We start from the raw sequence: 25150 nt of genomic DNA, 5'->3' as shown, positions 1-25150 counted from the left end.
GCGTGCTGCTGAGAGGCAAAGTTCACGCATCTGCTGTCATTGACACGTAAAACCCGAAATTTGGACTTGAGAAAACACATTATCGCCATTGCGACCTTTGTGGCATTACAAAATTGATCCATTGTTTGCCCAAGTAGTTGACTGCATAAACCAGTGCTATCTTTTTTTTTTTGACACGTCATCATCGTTGCTCTCTCTCTTTTTTATTTTTTTTTAATATATAGATATATTTTATTAATTTTTGATTATGTGATGTGATGTGGCCCGCATGATCAGAATTGAGCTCTTTGCTCAGCTAAGACTTTACAGTTCCATCACAAATTTGGAGGAAAGCGTTTCTTGTCCTATTCTGGAACATGTTGTGTACAGTTAGCTAATTTAACTAGCTAGCTAGCTAGCTAGCTAACCTGATTGTAAGTTCAAGTCATTGCGAGTTTACTGTAGCTAATTAGCTCTATTTTCTGTGCTGAACGTTACAGTATGTAAAAGAGAGCAAAAGAGAAAAGTCCAAATCTGTTCTAACTCTTGAGATTCAAATGTGACATATTGATGTATAAAGAAATTAATATTGATTGAAGCTAGAAGAAGCGTATTAGTCGTCACTACAGTATTTACCTGATTGCTCCTCAATAGAAAGATTGTGACAATCTTCAATTTTAAATGGACTTGAATTCATTTGTCTGGTTTTGCTGTAATGCAACCCAAGCGTTTGTTTCCTTGTGTCTTTGATCGCGGGCTAATAAGAAACACATCCTTGGCCCGGTTGAGAAACAATCACGCAGTCCACGCTGATGTCGATATTTCATGAAACAGGAAGTTCATAAATCATTTTAAGATGAAAAAAAAAAGAGGTTCAAGCAGGACAGCTTATTGTCTAATTGAGTACTTTGCCAACCTCGATATTTACCTTCAATGGCCGCCTCATTTTCTTGAGAACCAATGCAAAAGTTCTGTTTAGTGCTTTGGATACTGCTGACCCATTTGAAGTGAAAGAAATGTTTTTTAACAAATAATGCTAAGTGTTAAAAGTAGCTTTTTTTGATTCAAAATGATTTGATTGACAATGATTTTTGCTTTCATTTATAAATGTTCAAGGAATCATAATGGTCTACTCCAGTCTGACTCGCTAATGCTAACTAGCGCGCTACTCGCGGCACTTTTATCACTCAAAAGAATGGCTCCACGCTGCAAAAAAACAACTTTTATTGCAATAACTTGATTGGGAATGTTTCCTTCTACTCTCTAATGTGGCTACAATTTAACAGTGTATCAGACTGCGTGGAACCACACTGCCCCTAAGTGGCCAAATCGGGTACAACATGAACAGCGCTCCCAATAATGGCACACACAAACAAAGGGAAGATAATTGAAATAAAATCGATTTTGGGACATTTAGAATCGATTCTGAATCGTACTAAATGAGAATCGATTTTTTTTTTGGGCACACCTTTACAAAAAAAAAATTCCAGATCGACTGGCCAATTTTTTTGCACATACTGTAAAAGGCCTTTTCATTATTGGTGACTTGCATTCTTCAAAAATACAAAAAACAAGTCTAAGGTTTAACATTAAGTTTAGTTTATCCACATCTTGGGCAAAATATTGATGTTATGAGATCCGCTTTTGAATACCTTGTGTATGAAAACGAATCCCCACGTTGTCAGTTGTGCATCCCATCGTTCAACATCTGTCATCAGAATGGACGCATTCATCCAAGGAGGAGAAAAGAGATGATTGGATTATCAGATAATCCTCCAGTTAAGCATTGAGGATGTTGATGACGCTCCGTGTTTGCATTCTGTCTTTTGTATCGAAGGTTCGTCTCTCGACAAAGCATTTGCTGCCTCTGTCTGCGTCTGCTCAATCCTCACTTCAACCTGATGGAAAACTTCTATTTGGACATTTGGCGTCCATGATCCCATCCCGTGTGAAAGCGGAAGGTCATCGAGAGTGTCCTAAATGAAAGCGGTCCACCTTCAAAAAAAAAAAAAAAAAAAAGAAGAAAGGATGAACAGGCTGTGGTTGTTTTTTTTCCTTTTCAACCGTCTACTCTGAAGCACGTTGATGACCGAGACAAGCGGGTCAGCGGACAAAGAGAGATGAGACCATGATCAAGATAGCAGCTGGCCTTGAGGAGTCTCGGCGGTGACCTAAGACACATTTGGTGAAAGAAAGATTCCGTCCGGCCGCGTGTGTGGAGTGTTTTCTTCTAAGGAATCAGAGTCTGACTTTGAGGACATTTCCATCTGCTTTCAGCGTCCTCATAAAAGATGCCTGCAGGCTTCACGGCAAAATCCATCCAATGGTCAACGTTCCGGTTGCTCCGCATCGCTGAAATGAATCAACTTGAAGGTAAATGCGATCCATTCGAATTTCTTCCATTTTAATTCACAAGTGTCCAGTTCGATTCAATTTCGATTTTTTTTCCCGATTCGATTCACCTTATTGATTAATTAATGGAGCATCAATTCTTCTTAAATATTGAGGAAATTATTTTTTTAAATCCACAAAAAAATTATTTTGCGAAGGTAATAACTGGTTAAATTATTTCGTTTATTAAAGAAAGTAACATTGACATCAGCAAGGATTAAAAATGTTCTGAATTCTAATTCAATAATTGTAAATATAAATTAAAAAGATTTGGAATTATCTTAAAGTGCAATAATTCAAGTCTTTCATATCCTGTATGTACGAAAATAAATTTAAATTCATGAACAATAAATTTCAAGAAAACAGTAAAAAAAAAAATAAATACAAATATATTATTTTCTTATGAATTTGAAGTTAAAGTACCGATCCAGTCAAAATGTGATTGTTTATTTACTTTTTTCAAAATTCAAAAGTAAAACAATCTCAACTGGGGAAGCTAAAACACATTTGGATGTCCAGTGACTCTTGCGTTAGCTCGGACCACCCGCCAACACAACAGCAGGACTGCATTTCCCATGATTCTTAGACACCAAAGCAGGAAGTGGCGCTACTTCCGGGATAGCAAAAATGCGACTTTTTCTGATTGGATGCGAATGAGACAAAAAAGTGGAATTCTTCCACCCGTGAGGTCGCGTACCACTGCTGTTGGTACTTTGTCAAAAAGTTGCGGTTTTTGAACCGCACAGAACGGCGTTGACAGCGCCAGAACTTTGCTTCCCTTTCATACTTTCTGCTACTGTGGAGTGTGGAGTTCAAAGGACACAGCGGAAGTCACATGATCTGCCTTCCGCCTGTTCTTCACGTTCTCAATGTCCTTTTATCAAAGCGGAGGCCGCAGGCCATCCCGCTCGGGGCTCTTTTTTTTTTTTTTTGCAAGCCCTGCGAGCGAGAGCCGGCGCCCCCTGGAGGGCCGCTTTGCATTGGGCCCACTTTACCTTCTTGATGCCTTTAGCAGACTCGCCGCCTGAAATGAAAACGCCGCTGCTTCATTTTGATCACCGTCAACCAAAAGCTGCGGCAGCGCCGCCGTTGATTGCTTGTGTAGCGAACGGGTTCCGGCTCAGCTCAGACGGCGCGTACGCGGTTGCGAGGCTAATAATGAAGGTGAACGCCGGGCCTATCTGAAGCCCAATCTGCCGCGTGGTCAAGGCTAGCTTGCGCTGTGAGCTATCGCGTCAATGTGGCGTGACGCTCGAACGGCCGAGTGCGGATCAAAGCGGCCAAAAGATTGCGCTCAGCCGCCAAGACGGATCCCGGAGGCCTCTGCAAGCGCGATGCTTATCCACCTCGGACACAAACAAACACGAGTCTGGATTGCGCCACAAGACTTTGCTGAGACTTCTTAGTCACTCAAGAAAACTGAGACTAATGTCAGCAATTTGCAAATGATCTATAAAGACGTGCAATGCGGTTGAGTGGCCATGAGGGTCGAGTTTGGAATTTGATCAAAATCTCATCAAAGAACGAACACTGCTGGTGTGTTGTTGCTTTTGCTTTTGACGTTTTGTGACGTCAACATCGATCCCGTTCTCGCGGTCGCATTTCTTCAAAGGCAAACGAAAGGGTTTGGATATTTTAATGGGAAAGTTCAGAGACACGAGATGGCTTTACTTTCCATCCACTCATTTTTATCCCAAAATTTCCAGAAATACAAAAACAAAGCTGAATGGAAATGCTAGAAATTCGGGGAAAAAAATGGCCTAAAAGTTGCACACAAAAAATGTACACTTAGATGAGGTGAATTTTGAAGTGTATGTAAAAAAAGGAAAATGCAAATTTGGGCTACGGAAAAAAAGTTTTGCGATTAAACGCTGACAAGACCAGATACACGTCACACATTTTGACCGGATATGACGTCACACGTACGTTTGCCAGACGATAAAGTAAGGTATGTTTGGGGGGGACAACAAAACAGAAATCTTTTTGGAATGAATTAAAGAAGTGAATGTTAATGCAATTTTAGATGGAAAACAGCAAAAAAACGCGACGCTTGATCAAGAATTACAAAAGCAAACTCATACGACGTCATTGGACGGCGCAGTCGCTTCCTGTTCTTCTTCTTCTTCTTTTAAACGACTGGTGGATCACATCTCTATTGTGTATAGCGCCGCCTACAGCGGCGGAGTCCCCTCTCAATATTCGCAAAAGAAGAACAGATGGAAACGGGCACAAGTCACCGTTTGGCGCGTTTTCAGTCAATCCGCTTCAAAAATCGAAACAATTGAATGGAAACCTGACTGATGTCTACTTCGGAGCGCTTCAGCCTTGACGCCATGTCGAAAAAAATCTGAAACCAAATCTACTTGTGGCGTGTGATGTCATCAATCAATTGTTTTTTCTCTAAGTGAGAATGTGTGACAGTTTGCTTGTCCATACTCCACCGTCTAGTGCTGATTTGAATTTTCGCACCATGACAGCACCCAATCTTTTTTTCTTTTTTTCTTTCTCTCTTGACAAGCATGCGACGGCGTTGATTGCACAACAACGAGCCTCCCGAGCGGATGAATTGTGAGACTTGAAACAATGAGGCCAGGCTGCCTGTGACAGGACCAACGCGTTGAGCGTCAGCTGGGGGTGAGCCGTCTTTGGCAGAGAGCGGCCAGAAGGTGCTGACAAGGGGGGGAGCTTAGGTGGGGGTCCGGGCAGAGTCGTCGGGTCTGGCTGCGTCTGTCGTCATCACTTGTTTCATTAACGAGGTACCGAAACTGAACCGCAGTTCAAATTGATGGAGTTAATTGAGTTCTTAGGATGGATTTGTTAAACTTCCATCCATCCATTTTCTTAACCGCTTTTCTTCACAATGTTTTTTTTTTTGGGGGGGGGGGGGGGTGCTGGAGCCTATCCCAGCTGGCTTCGGGCAGTAGGCGGGGTACACCCTGAACTGGTTGCCAGCCAATCGCAGATTTGTTAAACATAATGACCAAAAATATTCAACTAGTTGTAGTTTTTTTTTTTTTTTCAAATCTATGAAGGTTTGAACATTAAGAGTACTTAGACAAGAAAGAAATGTGACAAAATGGTCACGCCTGTTTAGAAAAGTGTATAAAGTGTCTGGTGAGAGGTTTTACAGTAAGAAAAAATATAAAGCTGACTACTTTGCAAATTTCAGCTATTGCAGGTATTTTTGCGGAACATAGCCAGCGATTTGTATTATACTGCCCCCAGGTGGCCAAGGCGTGCACAGCAGAAGGCAGAGCCCAATGGCCATTAAAATGAGGCAAAAAGGATTTAAGGCTTTACATTCTATTAATTGCCATTCCATATGTTTTTATGAAGCGTGGCTTCTATGAGTACAATTTTTTTCTTTTTATGTTTTTATATGCTTTGTGGCTGCAGTCCGCCTCTCAAATGACCATAAAGTTGGTGTAATTGACTGAAAACACAGCCGCCCTGCAGCTCCTTCATTAGGCACATTCAAATCCAATTGAGCTCATGTTGCATTCCTGCGTAATGCTGTTGACGTTAGAGGTAAAGCACGACGTTTGCTGTAAATTACCATCACTTAATTGTCGGGAACGACTTCAAAACAAACACGTGCGTGTTTGTTTGGCGAGGCTTGTAGGCTACATTTTTCCCTGCAGGAGAAAAAAAAATGACAAGAATGCTGATATAACGATGGGTTCATGTTTAGATTGTCCCGTCATCAAACCATTGCAGGCGTTGCATTGATTGCACTCACGTGCTTTTATCCCCTTTTTTTTTATTTTATTTAAATTGCAGCACTTTTTCCACATCTATGACTTAAATGAACTGAAAAATGTGTAAATAGTTTAAAATTACTTCTTTTTTTTTTGTCACAAGCGTCACCTGTCTTTGTTTTAGAATCAGCTGCTTCCGAGGGAAAAGCCCCTTCTGTCCTGCTTCTTTTTTTTTTCTTCTTTTTTTTTTTTAAGGATTTGCCGCAAATGAGCATTGTGGAGGATTTGGGAAAAAAAATAGAACGCACGTGTTTGCAAACACCCACGCTGGATTACTTTTTAATCCACATTTCTTAATTATTTTTTTTACATTATACAAATTGTGGACAAATCACCATCGTTGTGTAATTCGTGTGGAACGAGTTATAAAACTGTAATCCATTTAGGGGTGTTTGTGCGTAAATACGCAACAGGGTATTTCATAAAATAAAATTAGTAGCGAAAATGCAATTAACAAAAGCTTCATTTGATATAGCTCAATGTATCTTAAATGAAGTAACTAGCACCTCAGTGCACATTTTTTTGTTAGTGCCACCTATATAGTATATTTTGATTATTTAATTATTTATTTGTTTTTGTTCAAACTCATTTTCATTTCGAATCGCGCGTGCTAAAATGAATGCAAACACGCCCCCTCTTGTCATGAAATGAGATTTGAAACACGTTTTTTTTTAAGGGCTTTGGTGTGTTTTTGACAGTAGTCCGCTGAGTTTAAATAGATCCAAACGTTCCCCATTCATGCACAGGCCCAGCGTGGGCCTGCTGCGCCGCACAATGAGCGTCGCAAGTCCTCCACTATCACTAAATGGTGAGTGTTTTGTCAATATTAGCGGGACTACTTGGAGGAGGGCTTCGGGGTGGTTGGGGTGGGGGTCTTATAATTGGACACGTGTTTCCCCCCTTCTTTTTGTCGTTTGGAGATCAACCGATCCTTTTGTAATTGTTATTTAGTGAGAGTTCTCAAGAGGGCTCCTTTCAGACAACATGGAGGCCCTGCAAGTATTTAACGTGCGCAATTTCCACGCACAACGTCACTCGGTCCCCCACGAGCGCGGCGGCCTCCTGCGTGCTCTTCCACCTGCTCGAACATCAAATCTTGAGCGATGGACGACGTTCTGTTCGATTTGGACCAAGATGGCTCGCCAGACTTCGCCTTCTGGGGTCAGATGGAGCAGAACTTGCAGTTCCAGACGCAGCTGGACACTTTGTTGCTGGACTGCAGCAACGCGGCGGCGGCGAGCGGCCAATTGTCGCCGTGGTCGTCTCTGGGCTGCCAGTCGGTTTTCCCGGAGGCCCAGCTCACCTTCGCCGACTTTGAGGCGCAGTCCCCCGGGGACGAGGAGGCGGACGGCTTCCCCGCGGACGAGTCGTCGGAGGCGGCCAAGCGGCAGCGCGCGCGCCGGCTGCAGGCGTGCCAGCAGCAGGCGTGCCAGCAGCAGGCGTGCCAGCAGCCGTACAAGGTGCAGAGGCACGCCGCCAACATCCGCGAGCGGAAACGGATGCTGAGCATCAACTCGGCCTTCGAGGAGCTGCGCTGTCACGTGCCCACCTTCCCGTACGAGAAGCGGCTGTCCAAGATCGACACGCTGCGGCTGGCCATCGCCTACATCGCCCTCCTCAGGGAGATCCTCATGTCCGGGTGCGACCCCAAGTCCTACGTGGACGAGTGCATGAAGAACGGATACAAGAATCAGACCAACGCCATTTGGAACACGAGTGGTAAGCGAACCTGCAAATCTGCCTTCAAAATGACAAGGATGCCGTTTTGACACAGAGGAGAGGGTCCTCGCTTTACGACGGCCCTGACATCTCGACTTAAGTACATTTTATTTATTCATTTATTAGGTATTTTCACTGTCTTTTTTTAAAACAGATCTTGTATGTAGGCCACTCCTCTTTGTCAAAATGGGCTCGGTGCCATATTTTCAACCTCTGCCGATGACTCAAAACGACATAAAAAGACGAAGAAAATCAGGAGGAAGGACGTCGATGATGACGCAATAGATTTGGCGTAGCAAGATTTTCCCCATCCATGTCCGTCTAATCTAAAAGTCAACACATTACAATGTTGTTTTCAGTTGTTAATTTATCGTTTTCTGTTATTCATTTGACTAAAGAAATAACAATTGGTAAACTATCGTGTGTCCAATGTTTTGTTTATTTAAATTCTAACTATGCAATTTAATATGAGGGAAATTATAGCCCCCCCCCCCCCCAAGTGAGTTGTGCCAAGTTATCAAAACAGCTCTTAAACATTATACATTCATTTTTGTACTTTAGTGCATTTCTGATGGTTTTTTTTAGGCAGAGTTAGCAAATGTAATCAAACTGTGCTACTTGAATTTAAAAAGACTTAAAAATAGAAATAGATGACTAATTTATGCAATGGCGTTGATAAATTGCCTCGAGGCGCCTTCAGAGTGGGTTTACTGGACCTAATCTACCTGTTAAAGTCACAAGAAGAATATTTATGTGCAACATATATGGGTAAAAGTGGAAGTACCGATTCAACTAGTTTAAAGTACAGACTGAAATGTACTCAATTGCAAAAGTACAAATTGTCATAACTTTTTTTAAACACAAAATAGTTTCCCTCTTCTTTTGTCGCAGTGAGATATTGTTGATATTGTGAACTGATAAACAAACAGTGCTAATGATAACTTCCAAAACAAGCCTCATAAGTCTTCAAGATGTCAACCAATCAATATCTTAGTCACGTTTCTCTTTATGGTATCAAGTGTATTTTGACGAAGAAACTGGCGACATGTTTTCAAAAGTCGGCAGGAAAATATGTGCTCAAGTCAAGTGGCGATAGGCCCACCTGAAATCTCTCGTACTTCAGTACAGTAACAAGTAGTGATCATGATGTAGTTTGAGTTAGGACTAGTTATCTTGGTGTTTACAAAACAAAACATGTCTAACATGAATTAAAACATTGAATGGAAAGAAAAGTTATTACTATGAAATGGAAATGTCATTTCAAGTCGTGTGAGCTGCACACTTCCAATCCCAGGTGTGTTCCTTTTGGCTATTAGTACTCCAGATTATATCCAATCTTTTCCTTCTTTTTTTTTTTAACCCTACTTTAAAAAATCTGCTCTCAAGTCTCTTTACGTGGCCATTGAGTAGTAAGTGTGCCTCCATATAGAACTCGTTAAACAGTCATTGAAACGTATCAAAACTGCCGTGTTTGTCCCGCTTTTGTGTCCGCAGATCTGACAGCTCGTCTCTCGTGGATAAAGTGGGATTAGTTGAGGGCCCTGGGGCACCCCCGAATGCGGAGATCTCCGTCTTGCTCTCTCTCTCTCCTCGACATCTGCAGACATCTCACTGGCTCGCACGCGCCTCGGGCTTTTAAGATTGTAATTTATTGTTGACTGGTCATTGAGCGGCTTTGCCAGCGAGGCCTCGGAGGGACGGAAGGGCGCGCGTGGGCATTGTTTGCCCCAATGGATGCCACTTGTCACATCGCAGAGAGCGCCGGAGCGAGAGGGGGGCACACTGGCATGAGACTGAACGACTTTCAGGGCCTTCGCATCCAGCGCTCGAGTGTTGCTTTTTTTTTATTCCACGAGTCTTCGTGTGTGAGAAAAGAGTCTTGATCATGTAAATGAGATGACGGCGAGATCCAGATGACGCCACTACGGAAGCTTGTTGACACTTTTGTTTATTGCGCGCCTTATTTATTTATTTATTTATTTATTTATTTATTGAACTCTTTAATTATTGCTAATTTAACGCTCAAAATAACTCGTGCGAGCAATTGATTATTGCTAGGAAGTACGAAGGCCCTTTGGGAATTGCTGTTTTTCAAATGGCGAATCATCAACCAGGAATGGCGCCTCGCTGGGGCTGAGGGGCTCAGAAATTCGTGTAGCCCCAGGTTAACCCGTCCAACATTTTACTTGATATTCTAAATTATATTTATAGATGATAAATCCTGCTGCCAACATGCCCGAAAACTCTTCAATTTTTGTAAAAGTTTGTATTTTATGCATCCATTGGGAAATTTGGGGGTGGGGGGGGGTGATCCCTGATATCTGTTTCATTAATAAACACAATAATTGGTTGGACATGTCCATCATAACAGGACACACGAAAAGACGTCAAGAAGCAATGACTGAAATGTAACTGTTTGTCACTTTAGTCTGAAGCAGCCATTTTGGCCAAATTCCAGGGCTCACTCTTTAACAAGCTCCAGTGAGGAAATTGTACATATGCTCCACATGAAAAAAAAATAAATCAATAAATAATTCAGTAGTGCCCCTGGAAAGTTAGAAAAAAAAAATGGCACCCCAACTCAAGTTGGACCTATCAGCACAAAACTTAGTGGACATGTAAGTCAGAACACGATACGTGAAAAAGACAACAGGAAGTCAGCCATTTTGTTTGGAAGTAGTTGGGATTTTGGGAAACGCTAAATTGTTGAACTTTATTTTATTAATTTTTTTAAACTTTTGATGTCGTTTGTCGTACGTTTGACAAAAGTTAACAAACAGGGAGCATGTGAAGACCTTGCAAAGCAAAGAATCTCTCGGTGGAAAACTCCAAATCACTCATTTGACTGCAACGGTGCACTTTGTCATATTTTGGATGAAACGTCTTCAATTAAAGCTTAAAGTTCACACAATGCATTTTGATTGGTTTATTTCAAATCCACTGTCAGGAAGAATATTTTGGAGACCACCATGAGTCAAATTCTCTTACTGTGAAGAACTGGCGTTTCTATTTTGCATCGGGCTCGTTTATTGATTAACACTCAGCGCAAACATGCGAGGCAGGTGTGTTTATCGTGTCTAAGTCTGGATCTCGCATTTGTAAATACAATTAGATGCATCACATCCTGCTGGAACAGTTGACGTCTGCTTCGAAAAATGTGTTCAACAGACCTGCTGTAAGGTCACATGGCGACAGTCGATCTCAAAAAGAAAAGATCCTTGGGTAATGTGCCAATGTAGCTTACTTGATTTTTACTAGGCAAGATTACCCACAATCAAAATGTTTTCAAAACAGATGGAGCAGAAAGTAGCCAATTTTGAGGTCTCGTGCAAGCTACAGGTACGTTAATAGCGTAAGAGCCAGAAGAAATACAATTCTATCAATCAGACATTTTGGCGGCCAGTCTGACTCTAAAGTTGTCCGTCCATATCAGCTGGCTGACAAACTATTAACGGTGTTGTTTCACTCAACCGTTGATGATTGATTCCATCGCTGTTGAGCTAGCTAGCCGGCTAGTTAGCTACTTCCGACTCGACAACATATTGCTCTCTGTATTTTCATTAATATCTACCGTTTTAGCCATCTTCATGCTTGTTCGCTAAATATCAACACTGTGTGCTGTTTTTTAACATTACGTTACGTAACATTTCTTCTGTAGTCGTACGTCTGCTTGTTCGCGTTTATTCCTCACTTGAGAGGTTTAGAATGAAATCGCTTGACATAAAGACAGCGGAAACGAACCAGGGCTATCGAGCCTTCCACATATTTCCAATTTGTTTGTTTTTTAACGACAACTAGCAGTGCCAACTGCCTAAAGCTAGCTAGCTAGCTAGCTAGCTAGCCTACCCTCCACGTTTCCCATCGTCCACGCCGTCGAAGAGGATGACCAAAAGCCATTGTTTTTCACTTTTTTTTGGGCTGAATACAAATCTAGAAACTGTCAGGTGTGTTGAAAGGAAACGTAAAGCTCCGATGAGCCGTTTTCATTGTGGACATCAGGTATTAGGAATTCATGCTCATAAAATCGTTTGGCGTAACCCACGCACATAACGTACTGTTGATGTTGGCCACATAAACAGTTTTGAACACCTGCGAGGCAGACTGATATGTAAAATTTAAAGTCATTAAAAAACATTAATGGAATGACTTGTCCAATGAAATTGCTCGGTTGGAAGGAACTGTCGTAAAATAAATCATAACATCAAGTACGAAAATCCTCCAAAAGAATAAAAACGCTGACTCGCCATAAGCGTCCGACCCTCATCACCGTGGCAACCGAGTGTGTTGGTACTTTAAGAGCTGTGAAAGCCTTGTTAAAAAGCTCACCTGCTTTTCTCATTACAACTCTTCACAAGGGCTCGCATTGAGCCTCAGCGAGCGCGGGAAGGCAAAAATGCGGTGTCGTCTTTAAAATGTCTCCCCGGGGGCTCGTATTCGAGGCCCCCCGAGCAGTGGGGGGGCCGCACATTTGAAGCCTTTTGGGATGAGCCCCGGAACATTGAATAATTCCCCAGGCTGATGTAACAACGCGGGTGAACACACGACATGGAGAGAAGTCAACACCAGCCGCCTCTCGGGTTCGATGAGGTGTTAGAAATGTGAGCTCGCGGGGCCATCAGGCTCCGTCTTGAAAAGCGGGCCAAGGCAGTTCACGCAAGAAAGCTCTGCTTTTTTCTTCTTGCTTTTTATTATTATTATGGTATTTGTTTTTCATCAGGTTACCTCATACACACATCATGGCCATTCTCAAATGAGCGGGAGTGCCATGACAGCGCTCTAAAACAGTTTTTAATCGCACTCTCTGCTTCAATTTGATGGACATTGTCAAATACTCATTCTTCAGTAAATTGCAGTAATATTCAATGTTTTTTGCAGGTGATAAAGCATTGGCTATATTTCAAGTGTTGGACCTAATTCATTCACATTTCATATTTATTCACAAATAAACAGCATTAGTTAGTCCCCAACTCCCCACAGGGCAATGTTATTATTATTATTATTATTTTAAATTACTGACCAGTAAAAAAGTGTTGAAAATGCCTTTCTTTCTTTGAATGTGCAGTTTTAACGGCTCAACAACCTTTCCTGAGACGTGATGGTTATGGAAATATCAGGGTTCGACGCCAGCGATATGCCCGTGTGTGTCCTCATGTCCCTAATTGATGCCGTCATGATTGAAAAGAGTGGGAAAAAAAACAAAATTTTGATCCAACCCTTAAGTTTTATCTTACAAACTGTATCCTTACTGTAACTGTCAAAAATAATTGTTGGAGCCATTGTCTCTGAAGGGAGTTGTATTTTTTAAATTAATTCCTTACATATAATTTAATATAATTGAAATACATAACTAAAGAAATTGTACCTTTGTTGTAGTTCAGTTCTGTTTTTGAAGTCTTGACCATAGTGTGGTCATTTTTGTTGACTATGCCCCCACTGGCCACATATGGGTACTGCATTTAGAGGTGTGCACGAATCAAAGGAAAGATGGCTGCTTTAAGTGTGTCTTTGTCTTTGTTACATTGTGGGGCCCATACATTCCAGGTCTAACTACCATTGTGGGGACCGACTTGAAATTGTGGGGACATTTTGGTGGTCCCTGCAAGTTCGGATCTCTTTTTGAGGTCAAGACTTGGTTTTAGAGTTTAGGTTTAAATTGGGTTATGGTTGAGGTTAGGGTAAGGAATGGGGGTAGGCAATCATTTTTTGATGGTTGGGGTTAGGGGGAGGGGCTAGGAAATGCATCATGTCAATGAGATGCCCCCACGATGATACACAGACAAGTGTGTGTGTTTGGACAATGAGCTCGGCATGCAAAGCAGTCTCCTAAAGACCTCCGAGCCATACTGTTGAAATAAACATCGCAATCTTAAATATTTTTGGTGACACAGGTGACATTGAGTGGGTGACAGTGGACTGCAAAGGCCTCCTCCTTGTTGACACCCGCCGATCTTCACCCCGCGTGTCCTCGGCTCAATCAGCAGAATCAACACGGCTGCTGTTTGCTCACTCGTTGTCTTCCGGTCTGCCTGAACTGGGTTCAACTACGCATTAGGGCAGCTCCTCTCCATTCAGGGACGGTGGGAGGGGGAGGGGCACCTGGCCGTGGTCCACATGGCGCTGCGAAACGGGCCCGACCGTGGTGCTAACCTTGGCACCCGGGTCACAAGTGCAGCGCTAATTACGGCAGGTTATTTGTGCAGGAGGCCGCACCAACAGCACCCGAGTGCACAATCCCGCTCTCATTTGTTCAACAAATTCACTCGCACCCGGTCAACCATCCCCCGCTCTTCACGCCTGCTTAAAGTTCAGACCCCGGAAGTAGTACATCATAATGGATATAATGACATCGTAAGCAGCATAATTGCTCCACAGAAACTGTTTTTTGTAACTGTCAAGGCAACGAAGCGCATTTGAGTTGATGGGGCTGACGTTGCTGCTCTCAAAGCGAGAAGAAATTCAGGCCACGAACGGCGACGAGCCCGATTTGGTGGCAAATCTTCGGAAATTTGGGACGCTCTGCTCACATTAGATGACGTAGGCTATTGACGCGTCGAAATTTAGCCCAGCTGTTAAGGATGCACGCCATTTGGGCTCCGTTGGACAAATTTCCAAGTAGGAGTTCACCAAAGGACACAATTTGGAATTCAGCACAAATGGTGGCTTCAAACCAAAATGGAGGACAATTTCAGATTTTTTTTGTTTTTAAACAGACACGTGTCTAACAGTGAAACTTTTGTTGGGGGCAAGTTAGTTAGTTAGTTTGGGCTTTTCTTTTTTTTCTTTTTGCCTGTGTTGGAAACACCCGTTTTGCCACATTTGTATGTTTTTACTCTGCTGCTATGGAAAAGCAAAATCAAATCATGTGTATCAATTTATTTAAAAGGGTAATGTGAGATGAAATTCATTTTTTTGTGGCGTATTTATGATTTGAACTATCAAACATACAAGACATTTTGAAACATTTTGATAATAATTTCTTTCCCATTAAAATCCTGATGTATATGATCGGACACATGCAATTTCACAGGTAATCCATTAGAGGGCAGTGTCACCCATCTGGTGGCTTTTCGAGCCACCTTGCAAGATCGCCCCAATGGGCTCTTTGCACAAATCCACGACTTCCTGAACTCAGTACCACTCCTTCATTTCCTGTCTTTCATGATTGGACAAATTGATTCATCCAGGTGTGCCCCGACCTCAGTAACCTCGACGACAATGACCAGACACACCTGGATTAATCAATTTGTCCAATCATGAAAGACAGGAAATGAAGGAGTGGTACTCTGAGTTCAGGAAGTCGTGGATATCATGACTCTGTAGGGCAGCAAAGCTATGTCGTCGGCGTGTACAGTATTTGAGGATGGGGGTGCATGTTTATATGTGTTCATGCGAAGGGGGGTTACTCTGACCCTACCCCCCCAGCCCCCCCTCCATCTTCACGTATCAAAGCAAACGCTGACAGCGGGGGTCCCTGGTATCCCGGGACCCCTTCCACGCTGGAGACAAAGCAGCGAGTCTGCGCGGCATTAAAGAAAGCTTAAATGCTTCAAGCTGCTACACGCTCCCAATTAGAGCTTTACGAAAGGGCCCCTAATGCCATTTCAGAAACACCTTGTCATCAGCCCCGAGCGCAATGTGGATGTGAGTAAATGAATGAATGAATGAATGAATGGTCGCTTGCTTACTTGCTTACTGTACTGAGTGTTGTTTTATTGGCCAGTATGTACCCCGCCTGCCTGTTGTTTCATTCACGACACACGAGAGCTGAGCTCAATGCAGACTTTTTGCTTTTCTATAACGTTGCCCTCACGTGAACTTTCGCCATATCAAAGGATCGTGCATTTCTGAGAGCGAGCAATTAAAAGCCGGGAAATTATTTCTTTTTGTTTTTTAATCGGCCCGTTATTCCTTCGACGTGATGTAATCCTCTCGCGTCAACCGAGCTCCAAATTATCTTCGCAATCAAGACTGACGTGCGAGTTGTTATTCCGGAATGACTCGGGTGGGTGAGTCACACTTTACTGGAAAAGCAACACGCAGTAAAACACACGCAGCTCGTTGTTTTTGTTTTTTTTTGCCTCACAAATAATTCGGACAGCAAAGACCAAAGTGCTCATACTCCTAAAAAAAAAGAAAAGGCAGAAGATGATTCCTGATTGAGTTTTGAGAGTTCATTTGGATCACAATGGTGAAGAATTTTCACGTTATAAACATTGGGTTTTGTTTATTCTTTTGACCCAACTTTTTAAATACAAGTACTGATGTCCATAAATGCTGTATTTTGCTCGCTAGTTAATATTTTTAAATGCGCGCCACATCACACATTATGGTACAGTACAGTATTGTAGTTCCCCTCCCTGCCACAACTTCGCCCAGCAGCATTGAGCCATTTGCGCAATTCGTCGACCTCTTTGTCCTGTGACGCGCGGCAATGCACGCACACTCTTATAATATTACAACATATTAATACAGGTTATTTTTTATTTTAATTTATGCACTATATAGACAGTATATTTTGCATATAATTTGTTTCATTTTTTTTATTTTTAACATATTTTTATTATTTGATTTGAATACAAATATTTTCATAAAATGTAACTTTAAATTTGAATCTAATGTGATTTGACTTACAAACAACTTCTCGGAACTCATTGTGTTTGTAAGTTAAGGACCACCTGTAAATCAAAGCGGTCCCTTTTGGATCCATTTTGGGTTATTTTTTACCCCAATTTTTGTTTTTCATGCACAACCCAAAACGAAGAGTCAGTCCCCCGCAAAATGGGTTGTTTTGTTACGAAAAAAGAAAAGAAAAAGAAATGGGTTGTTTGGTGGGTTATTCATTTCAACCAACTTTTTGGTTGAAATGAATAAACCAAAACGTTGGGTTGGTCCATTTTTGACCCAACTTTGCTAGCAAGCTGAATTCTTGTGGTATTTATGAATTCACAAACTCCGGAGAATGCATCTTGTACCGCTCCTGGTGACACGTTTGCAACCGATTTTTTTTTTTTAAGTCGGACCAATCAGACGTTGTTTAGGGCAGGACGGAACCAAGTAGCATGGGAGGGGTAAAATGGCCGCCCTGTCGCTTCAACGGCTTGCATTGGCGTGTGTGGGCTATCGGCTAGCCAATCGTATTTACACATCAGTGGTCTACCTTACTGTACTGTCACCCTGCACAGGATAAACAAAATGGATGAATGCCTGAATAGCCAATGAATTTTTGTTTTGGATGTTTTTGATATGGATCCAAACTAGTTTCTCTAATAGCATCTTGCGGGGCCACAAGTAGCTTGAAAAGCGATTGCTGGTAATGCTATTGTGAGCAATGAGAAGCAGCTGGAGGCTCCCTCGCCCAACATCTCGGCCGCATCTTGAAACACTTAAACGCACACGCAGCAGAGCACGAAGAGACAGGTGTAGATAATCAGGTGGCAATGTATGCAGAGCGGCGGTCGGGCCAAGAGCATTCGGGGTGAGCGTCGCCAGCGTCGAAGTCCAATGAGACACGATTGATCCCGGCGAGGCGCCAAACGCGAAAATGCCATCGGTGGCCGCCGACAACAAATCATCTCTTCCGTGACGTCACTCACAGATGCGAGGAGCGCCTCGGTCAACTTCAAAGTCTTCCCCACGATTGGCCTTTTGACCTTTTTGGGCCTTTTCCTCATCACCGTGTCGTCCACTTTCAGTCGCAGCTCGTGTGACTTGTTTGTGTTTTGAAGGCAGCACAAGACCATGGCAGGCTCGTCCAAGTGCGACTCGCTTTCAACGGCACAAGACGGAAGCGCCGTCGTCGTAACTCTCGCCTAAAGTGCTTTTTCATCTGACAGATCATTTCTTCTGCTCGCCCACCTGCGTCTTCAGCTTCCGACTGCTTTCCGGAGGCTTTTTGTCTCATTTTCAAAAGATTTTTTTTTTTTTAAACAAATACCTGACAGCTTACAACATTTTATAAAGTAGCATAGTCGACTGAGATCCAGTACTAGAAAAAAAAAATTGAGAAAAATTCAACTTTTGAAAATTAAAAAAACATTAATGCAAATGATTTAACAATGTTTTATTATTTTTGTAGGTGTCCATCATCCATTTTTCTGTCATTCCGTCCATCCATCCATCCATTCATCATCCATTTTTTCTGTCATTCCATCCATCCATCTTTCATCCATTTTTCTGTCATTCCATCCATCCATTCATCCATTTTTCTGTCATTCCATCCATCCAGCATCCATCCATTATCCATTTTTCTGTCATTCCATCCTCCCATCATCCATTCATCATCCATTTTTTCTGTCATTCCATCCATCCATCTTTCATCCATTTTTCTGTCACTCCATCCATCCAGCATCCATCCATTTTCTGTCATTCCTTCCATCCATCCATCCATTCATCATCCATTTTTTCTGTCATTCCATCCATCCATCTTTCATCCATTTTTCTGTCATTCCATCCATCCATTATCCATTTTTCTGTCATTCCATCCTCCCATCCATCCATTCATCTATTTTTCTGTCATTCTTTCCATCCATCCTTCCATCCATTCATCATCCATTTTTTCTGTCATTCCATCCATCCATCTTTCATCCATTTTTCTGTCACTCCATCCATCCAGCATCCATCCATTTTCTGTCATTCCTTCCATCCATCCATCCATTCATCATCCATTTTTTCTGTCATTCCATCCATCCATCTTTCATCCATTTTTCTGTCATTCCATCCATCCATTATCCATTTTTCTGTCATTCCATCCTCCCATCCATCCATTCATCTATTTTTCTGTCATTCTTTCCATCCATCCTTCCATCCATTCATCATCCATTTTTTCTGTCATTCCATCCATCCATCTTTCATCCATTTTTCTGTCACTCCATCCATCCAGCATCCATCCATTTTCTGTCATTCCTTCCATCCATCCATCCATTCATCATCCATTTTTTCTGTCATTCCATCCATCCATCTTTCATCCATTTTTCTGTCATTCCATCCATCCATTATCCATTTTTCTGTCATTCCATCCTCCCATCCATCCATTCATCTATTTTTCTGTCATTCCTTCCATCCATCCTTCCATCCATTCATCATCCATTTTTCTGTCATTCTATCCATTGTTTCACCCGGTCAGCCATCTTTCTATGCATCCGTCCATCCTTCAATCTGCCCTTCATCCTTCCTTTCATCTTTTTATTTCATCCCTCCATCCATCCATCCATTGTTCCATCATTCCGTCCATCAACCCTGCATCCCTCTGTCCGTCCACCATCGATTCTATCATTTCATTCCTTCAATCAAAGCATTGGGCCCGTTTTGCCAGAACGCAATTTTTCATCGTGGGGAAATGTGAGTCCCGCCATCATTGTCGTTCTCCGCCGTCTGCTTCTTGTCGTCACACTTTGCTTCTGGTCATGGCCTGCAGCGGCGCAAATGGAAAAGTGGAGGCAGGCAGGCCTTGTTTCGCTGCTTGAGAATCCCGCAGCTCGTCCGCACTGTGCAGAATTCGTCTCCCCTGCAGGTGCGAGCAGGCCCTCGTGTAGCTGTTCACAAGCGTCATCAGGGGGAGGGAGGGGCGAGCGAGACGTCGACTCGCACGCTTACCTGTGAAGAGTTCACATTCAGACGAAAAAGAGCTTCAGCAAAACGTCAAGCAGAGACGGTTCGTCCCTATTCTGTAGGCCGACGGCAGATTGAACAAAAAAAAGAAAAAAAGGTCGTGTTTTTCAACACACTATAATGTTCCGCTTCATTTCCAGCCGTCTTCTTGTACAACGTAAATATCCACTCAGGACACTGTAGACATTCTTGTCTGCAAAAAAAAGTATAAATGAGCCAAATTGCTTCTTAATGTGATGCGGATCCACGGATGACCGATTGGATGAAAGACATAATGAGCGTCATTAAGTCGCAATAAGAAAGCTCTTATTTACATTGTGTCAAGTCAGCTGTTTGATTTTTTTTGCTCTCAAAGTAAAACAAGCATCATTTTTATTGCCGCAAACCAAAGAAAGACAATCTTTTTTTCTTTTTCCCTTTTGTCAGCTCCTTCTAAGTGTCACACGGCCAAGTCCAGTCAGCTGATTTGGTCCAAGTGTGCATTCTGCCAGCGGATGAAGCCGACGCTATAATGTGAGCACGACATGTCCGATGACCAGGCGGGACTTCTGACAAACAACATGGACGCCATCTGCTCCAGGTAAACGTATCAGTCGACGCTCTCGTGTTCCTTGCTTTGTTTACAAACCTTTGGATTTAAGATTTATCGAACCGTCTGTTCTGTTTGTCGGGGTTTGAGCCACTTATTTTTTTTTTTTTGCAGTCAAAAGTCAAGTCGAAGTCGTTCATTGATGACGTCACTGATGGTTTCTCAACATAGGACGGCGGTCCCCAACCTTTTTGTGCTACGGACACGTTTCCCAAAAATACATATTTCGATGGACTGGCATAGAGGGGAAAAAAATTGCAGACTTCTCTCATTAATAGCATCTTATTTGCATACTCTCAAACCCACATAGACATTATAAATGTGTCTTGTTAGCTTCCAAACTTTTTGCTGCTCCGCCGGCAACAGCAGCATTTGGTGAGTCGGATAAATTGATAATTAAACATTAGAGGGTCCTAATTTCCGAGGGCACTCCAGAGTATACTAGAGCTATAAAGGCAATGTTCAAGAACCTTAAACGTATGTTTCCGACATCAGACCAGACCTTTGTTCTTTCCTCAGTCTACCATGTTTACATTCAAAATGAGCTGAAGGTGCTTTTTTTGCTCCAATATGGAACTCTTTGCTTTTAGAACTCCATTCTTCTCCTTTTAAATGTAATCACATCTCTTTGCGCTAGCTTTTAATGTATAGGTTTGTTGGTGTCACTTTGTCAAGGTGAAGTTCTCCCCAAATCCCTGCAAGCAATGGCGCAAATTTCCAGCCACGAAGCCAGAGTGCAGTTGCAGTGTCAATAAGTGACATAAGAATTTGCAGGAGGGCGTATGCAGGCTCCCCCTCCAGCTGCAAAAAAAAGCCCTCCCCCTTCCAGCCTTCAAAGTATTTAGCATCCCAACCCGGGATGAGGTTTCCCAAAAAAATTAGGAAAAACTTCCTGCGCGAGGAGAAGACATGCCAAGCTCCACTCGGACGCCAGCAGTCGCCTTTTAAGCGAGCCAAGGCGCGTGGAGGGCTTCGGCGTCTTTTTCTCATCTGTCGGATACTTTGTTTCTTCTTCTTCTTTGGCTTTTCCGATTCGTCACCACGGCTTCGAAGGTGGACGTCGCGTTCCCCTCGCTACCCTTGCATTTCTTCAAGCGAGAAATGGAAGAGGGCTCGGGCTCGGGCTCGGGTTCCCCGGTGTCCCCCGCGGACAGCCTGGCCACCAGCGAGGAGGAATTAGCCGAGCGCCGGCCGGGCAAGCGCTCGTGCGCGCGCAAGCGGACAACCAGCAAGAAGTCGGCCGGCGACGACAGCTGCGGCAGCGGCGGCAGCGGCGGCGGAAGCCCGGCGCCCCTCAAGCGCAGCAAGAAGCCCAGTCCCGGCGGAACCGGCGGAACCGGGCCCGGGGCCGGGGCCCAGTCCTACGAGGAGCTGCAGAACCAGCGCGTGCTGGCCAACGTGCGCGAGCGCCAGCGGACGCAATCCCTCAACGAGGCCTTCACGTCCCTCCGCAAAATCATCCCCACGCTGCCGTCGGACAAGCTGAGCAAGATCCAAACGCTCAAGCTGGCCTCGCGCTACATCGACTTCCTGTGTCAGGTGCTGCAGAGCGACGAGATGGACAACAAGATGTCCAGCTGCAGCTACGTGGCCCACGAGAGACTCAGCTACGCCTTCTCCGTCTGGAGGATGGAGGGCGCCTGGTCCATGTCCGCCTCGCACTGAAGGCGCAGAGGACGCCGGCTGGGATGCGGAAGAGGTGCGTACGCCACACCAGATCCCAGATCACATAATACCCCCCCCCTTCTTATTTTTTATAATGCCTGCTTATTTTTGACTATAGGGCTTAACTGTAGTTTAGTCAATTGATTCTATAAAAAAGGTCCGGTGTGTGTGTGTTTTTAAAATCATTGGACTTTTTGGTATTTTTACCATTTTTCAGTTTCAGTTAATACATGATCCAAATGACAATATTTCGAATATGGGAGTTTAGCCTACATCATTTTTAAAGTTACACCTTTAAATACCAATTTGAATAATTCAATCGCTGATCATTTTGAATCTCTCTCTTAAGTTATATTTATTTATTTATTACTTTGTTATATTTTTCAAATCCTGCAGGGAACGCCCCTGGGTGTAATAATCTTTTTTTCTTTCCTTTTTTTTTTTTTTTTTAAACCTGTAACCCTTTCATTACACGTGAGCCACTTCAGCTCACTTTATTTCAACATTACCATCTTATAAAGAAAACAAATTGAAAAATATTTAAAAGAATGTTAAAAAAAAAAATTAAAATAAAGGGGAAAATCGTTTTTTTTTTTTTAAATAAGGTAGGCCTGTTCAAGCAGATGGGCACCGTCAAGTTTCTTCATATTAACTTATGTACGGGAAAATGGCATTGGTGTCTGATTATACAAGGGAAAACGTGAAGGGAACAGGGACCCCCCCCCCACACACACACACCCATTGAAAATACTACACAAAAATCGAGGAACTTATTAACTTAAATGATTTATTCGATCTGACGCCATTAAATTAAGGCTAATATACTAATAATAATTAAAAGGCAATTTCCCCATCGCAGCAGCCATTTGCTTTTTAGTGCAACTTGTCTTTTCCGCGCACGAATGGCAGCAAAATGCAGCTGCAGCAGGCGTGCAGGCCTCTCAGCTTCAGGCTTCTGATGCGTGCGCACCGCAGGAATGAGTGTGAAAAGTGGTGGGCACGCAAGACAAAATATCCTTTTCAAAAAGCACAAGGCTCGAATTCAACAAAACAGGGTGAGACATTTTTGCAGGTTTGCAAGAAGAACCAAATGATGAAATGATGTTAACGTTCAACTCTTGTATGGTTGGATTCCAGCAAAAAGAATAAAAAAATAAAAAATAGAAAAACATGAAAAATATTCAACAAAGTCATTCTAAAACATTATTTCGTCACAAGAAATTCAAATAAACAGACCTTCAATACCTTGAATTTTCTTTCTGAACGGTGCCAGTACTGTTTTTGTTTTGAAAACTCTTTCAAAGTCAATTTTCTCCTTAAAAATAATCAATCAATCATGTCCCACTTAATGGGGGAAAAAACAAAACCAAGCAACGTTATCCTGCATTGAATACAATACTGTATCTCGTTTAATGACGTCATAAGTCCTAACCCTCAACATGAGAGGTTCTTCAAAAGAAAAAAAGAAAAATGCCACATCCTCATTTGTCGTTGCTTTTTCTCTTGCAGACTGTCACCAAAACCCAAATGGACTAATGAAGAGCCCATGGACGTAATGTGACGCATTGAGCAGTGCGCATGCGTGTGCACGTGCACGTGGCCGCGCACCGCCTCTGACAGGACGTTGTTGAGCTGCTGTTGGGACGATGTGACAGCAAAAGTCGAACAGAAGGATATAAATATATTTTCTTTTTCTTTTCTTTTCTTTTTTTTTTTAAATTGTTCCTCAAAGACGTTCCCAGCAAAGTTTAGATGCGGAAATGAATGCATCGTGTACATAAATGTGCGCCTATAGCCTGCAAAAGGACCAAAACAATCCCGCACGTGGTCACCCTAAACTTTTTTTTTGTACATTTTTGCTTATTTATTAAAACATATTTTTGAAGGAAATGTTGTGAATCTTTTTTTTTTTTTTTTTTTTTAATGTGATGATTAGAATTTGTCAGCGGAGAAGCAATTTCTGGTCTGCACTTCTGCTGAATACATTTCCATATGCAGCATTCATAATGAGGGCTTTGGATAATGTACCCCCTCACACCCCCTCCTCTTTTTTTTCCCCTCTCTCCGCCCTTCTCTTGTTATGGTAAGAAACAAAGATCCTAAAAGTCACCTCCATCACAGCAGCAGGCACTTTTGAAAAGCCGAGCACATCAAATGCGTGCTAACGATTCCAAATGATTCCAAAATGAGCCGGAAGCCCCCAAACCAAAGCGCGATAAGAACGACAACATTGCGGAGGACTCTTGAGGCGCTTAATTCAAAACAAACTTGAAATTGTTGCCTTCTTGTTTTCCCAGACGTGCTTTGATGCAATCGGAACTGTGAAAGGATTTCATTGTTGAAGTGAAAAAAGTGTGTGCTTGCATTTCAAAAACAAAAACAATCAACGGCAATCTGTCTGGCTGGAGTACAACTCAAGCCGTAAGGTTACACAAAGCCATAATTGGGCCCAAGTCATTAAAAGTCGGATTTATTTTCCTGTGGTGCATTCAGAGTGATTTCACGCCAGAAATGGCCTCCAAGCAAAAATGTCAAATATGTTCCGCGTTTCAATAATCATAATCACGCTGATTCTTCTCTCATCAAAGTCAGCAAAGGTCCGATTCTCTAAAAGATGATGCTGATCCATTATCCTGTCACACGCGCGACGATAATCAATTTTGTTTCCTCAAGGATTATTCTGAGTGATTATCCTGCGGTGTGGTAAGAGTGATCTGCTCTCGCGATAAAATAATCATAAGTTTGAAATGTGTTCAATATTTAAAGTGGCGTGCACAAATGATAATCGGGCTGACCTTCCTTCTGTTCAAAGTCAGCAAAGGATTGATTGTCGAATGTCTCTGAAAGATCTTAATAGCACAAGATAATCACTCATGATCGACAATTGTAAATGATCAAAATTGTTTTGTCAACACGAGTTGGGAAAAGTTACAGACTCCGGGATTGTGGCATGAAATCGATCGATTGATGGCGATATCGTTTTGTGTGCGGTGCTCATCCGGAGTACACCAGACACGATCACGACGTGACATGACACGGTTTTATTTGAATTGTCCCGGTTGTGCAACACAGAATTCGACTTTTTTGATTTAAAAAAAAATCGGAATATGATGCAGAAATGTGTCATACATGCTTTTTTTTTTTCTGTCCAGAGTTTATAACTTGAGTGCAGCCTTTTTTTTGGTTCTTTTTTGGCTCGTGATGCATCACTTTTGCATCATTGGCGTAAAAAGAAAAACAAGGGGAAAGAATGCCTGTGGTTGCTTGAGCTTTGTTGTTGAAATGTGATGCACTCAAATGACTCCAAATATGGACGACGTCTCATGTTTTTCACAGCAACTTTGGCCGTCATCACATTTGATTTGGTCATGATTGATTATTGGTCATGTCACATCACATGATCAATGGAATGATCAAAAGACCCACAGGAAAACATACGTTT

The 25150-nt window shown here is 42.6% G+C and overlaps 2 protein-coding genes and 1 long non-coding RNA gene across 4 annotated transcripts; all 3 read left to right on the top strand.

Moving 5' to 3' along the window:
- Positions 1 to 933: 933 nt before the first annotated feature.
- LOC144060618 (uncharacterized) lies at positions 934 to 5233 on the top strand. The gene is made up of 3 exons (XR_013295957.1): positions 934 to 2164; positions 2257 to 2352; positions 4889 to 5233. It is a non-coding gene; the product is annotated as an uncharacterized LOC144060618 (long non-coding RNA).
- A 48-nt stretch (positions 5234 to 5281) lies between these two features.
- LOC144060011 (uncharacterized) lies at positions 5282 to 10760 on the top strand. 2 transcript variants are annotated; one of them, XM_077579092.1, is made up of 3 exons: positions 5282 to 6936; positions 7080 to 7847; positions 9342 to 10760. In XM_077579092.1, exons 2-3 carry the CDS (start codon positions 7232 to 7234, stop codon positions 9377 to 9379), a joined length of 654 nt encoding a protein of 217 aa, XP_077435218.1. In that variant the 5' UTR covers positions 5282 to 6936; positions 7080 to 7231; the 3' UTR covers positions 9380 to 10760. The 2 variants fall into 2 exon arrangements, with proteins under 2 accessions (XP_077435218.1, XP_077435217.1); XM_077579091.1 differs by having other exon boundaries at positions 5282 to 7847.
- Positions 10761 to 20484: 9724 nt separating this feature from the next.
- On the top strand, positions 20485 to 23568 carry LOC144060540 (twist-related protein 2-like). The gene is made up of 2 exons (XM_077580204.1): positions 20485 to 21742; positions 23218 to 23568. Exon 1 carries the CDS (start codon positions 21145 to 21147, stop codon positions 21706 to 21708), a length of 564 nt encoding a protein of 187 aa, XP_077436330.1. The 5' UTR covers positions 20485 to 21144; the 3' UTR covers positions 21709 to 21742; positions 23218 to 23568.
- The last annotated feature ends 1582 nt before the right edge of the window (positions 23569 to 25150 follow it).

This window comes from Vanacampus margaritifer, chromosome 11 (assembly GCF_051991255.1).
Source record: "Vanacampus margaritifer isolate UIUO_Vmar chromosome 11, RoL_Vmar_1.0, whole genome shotgun sequence".
Classification (NCBI taxonomy): Eukaryota; Metazoa; Chordata; class Actinopteri; order Syngnathiformes; family Syngnathidae; genus Vanacampus; species Vanacampus margaritifer.
Note: the sequence above shows the minus strand (reverse complement) of the source record. Positions and strands in the feature narration are given on the sequence as shown.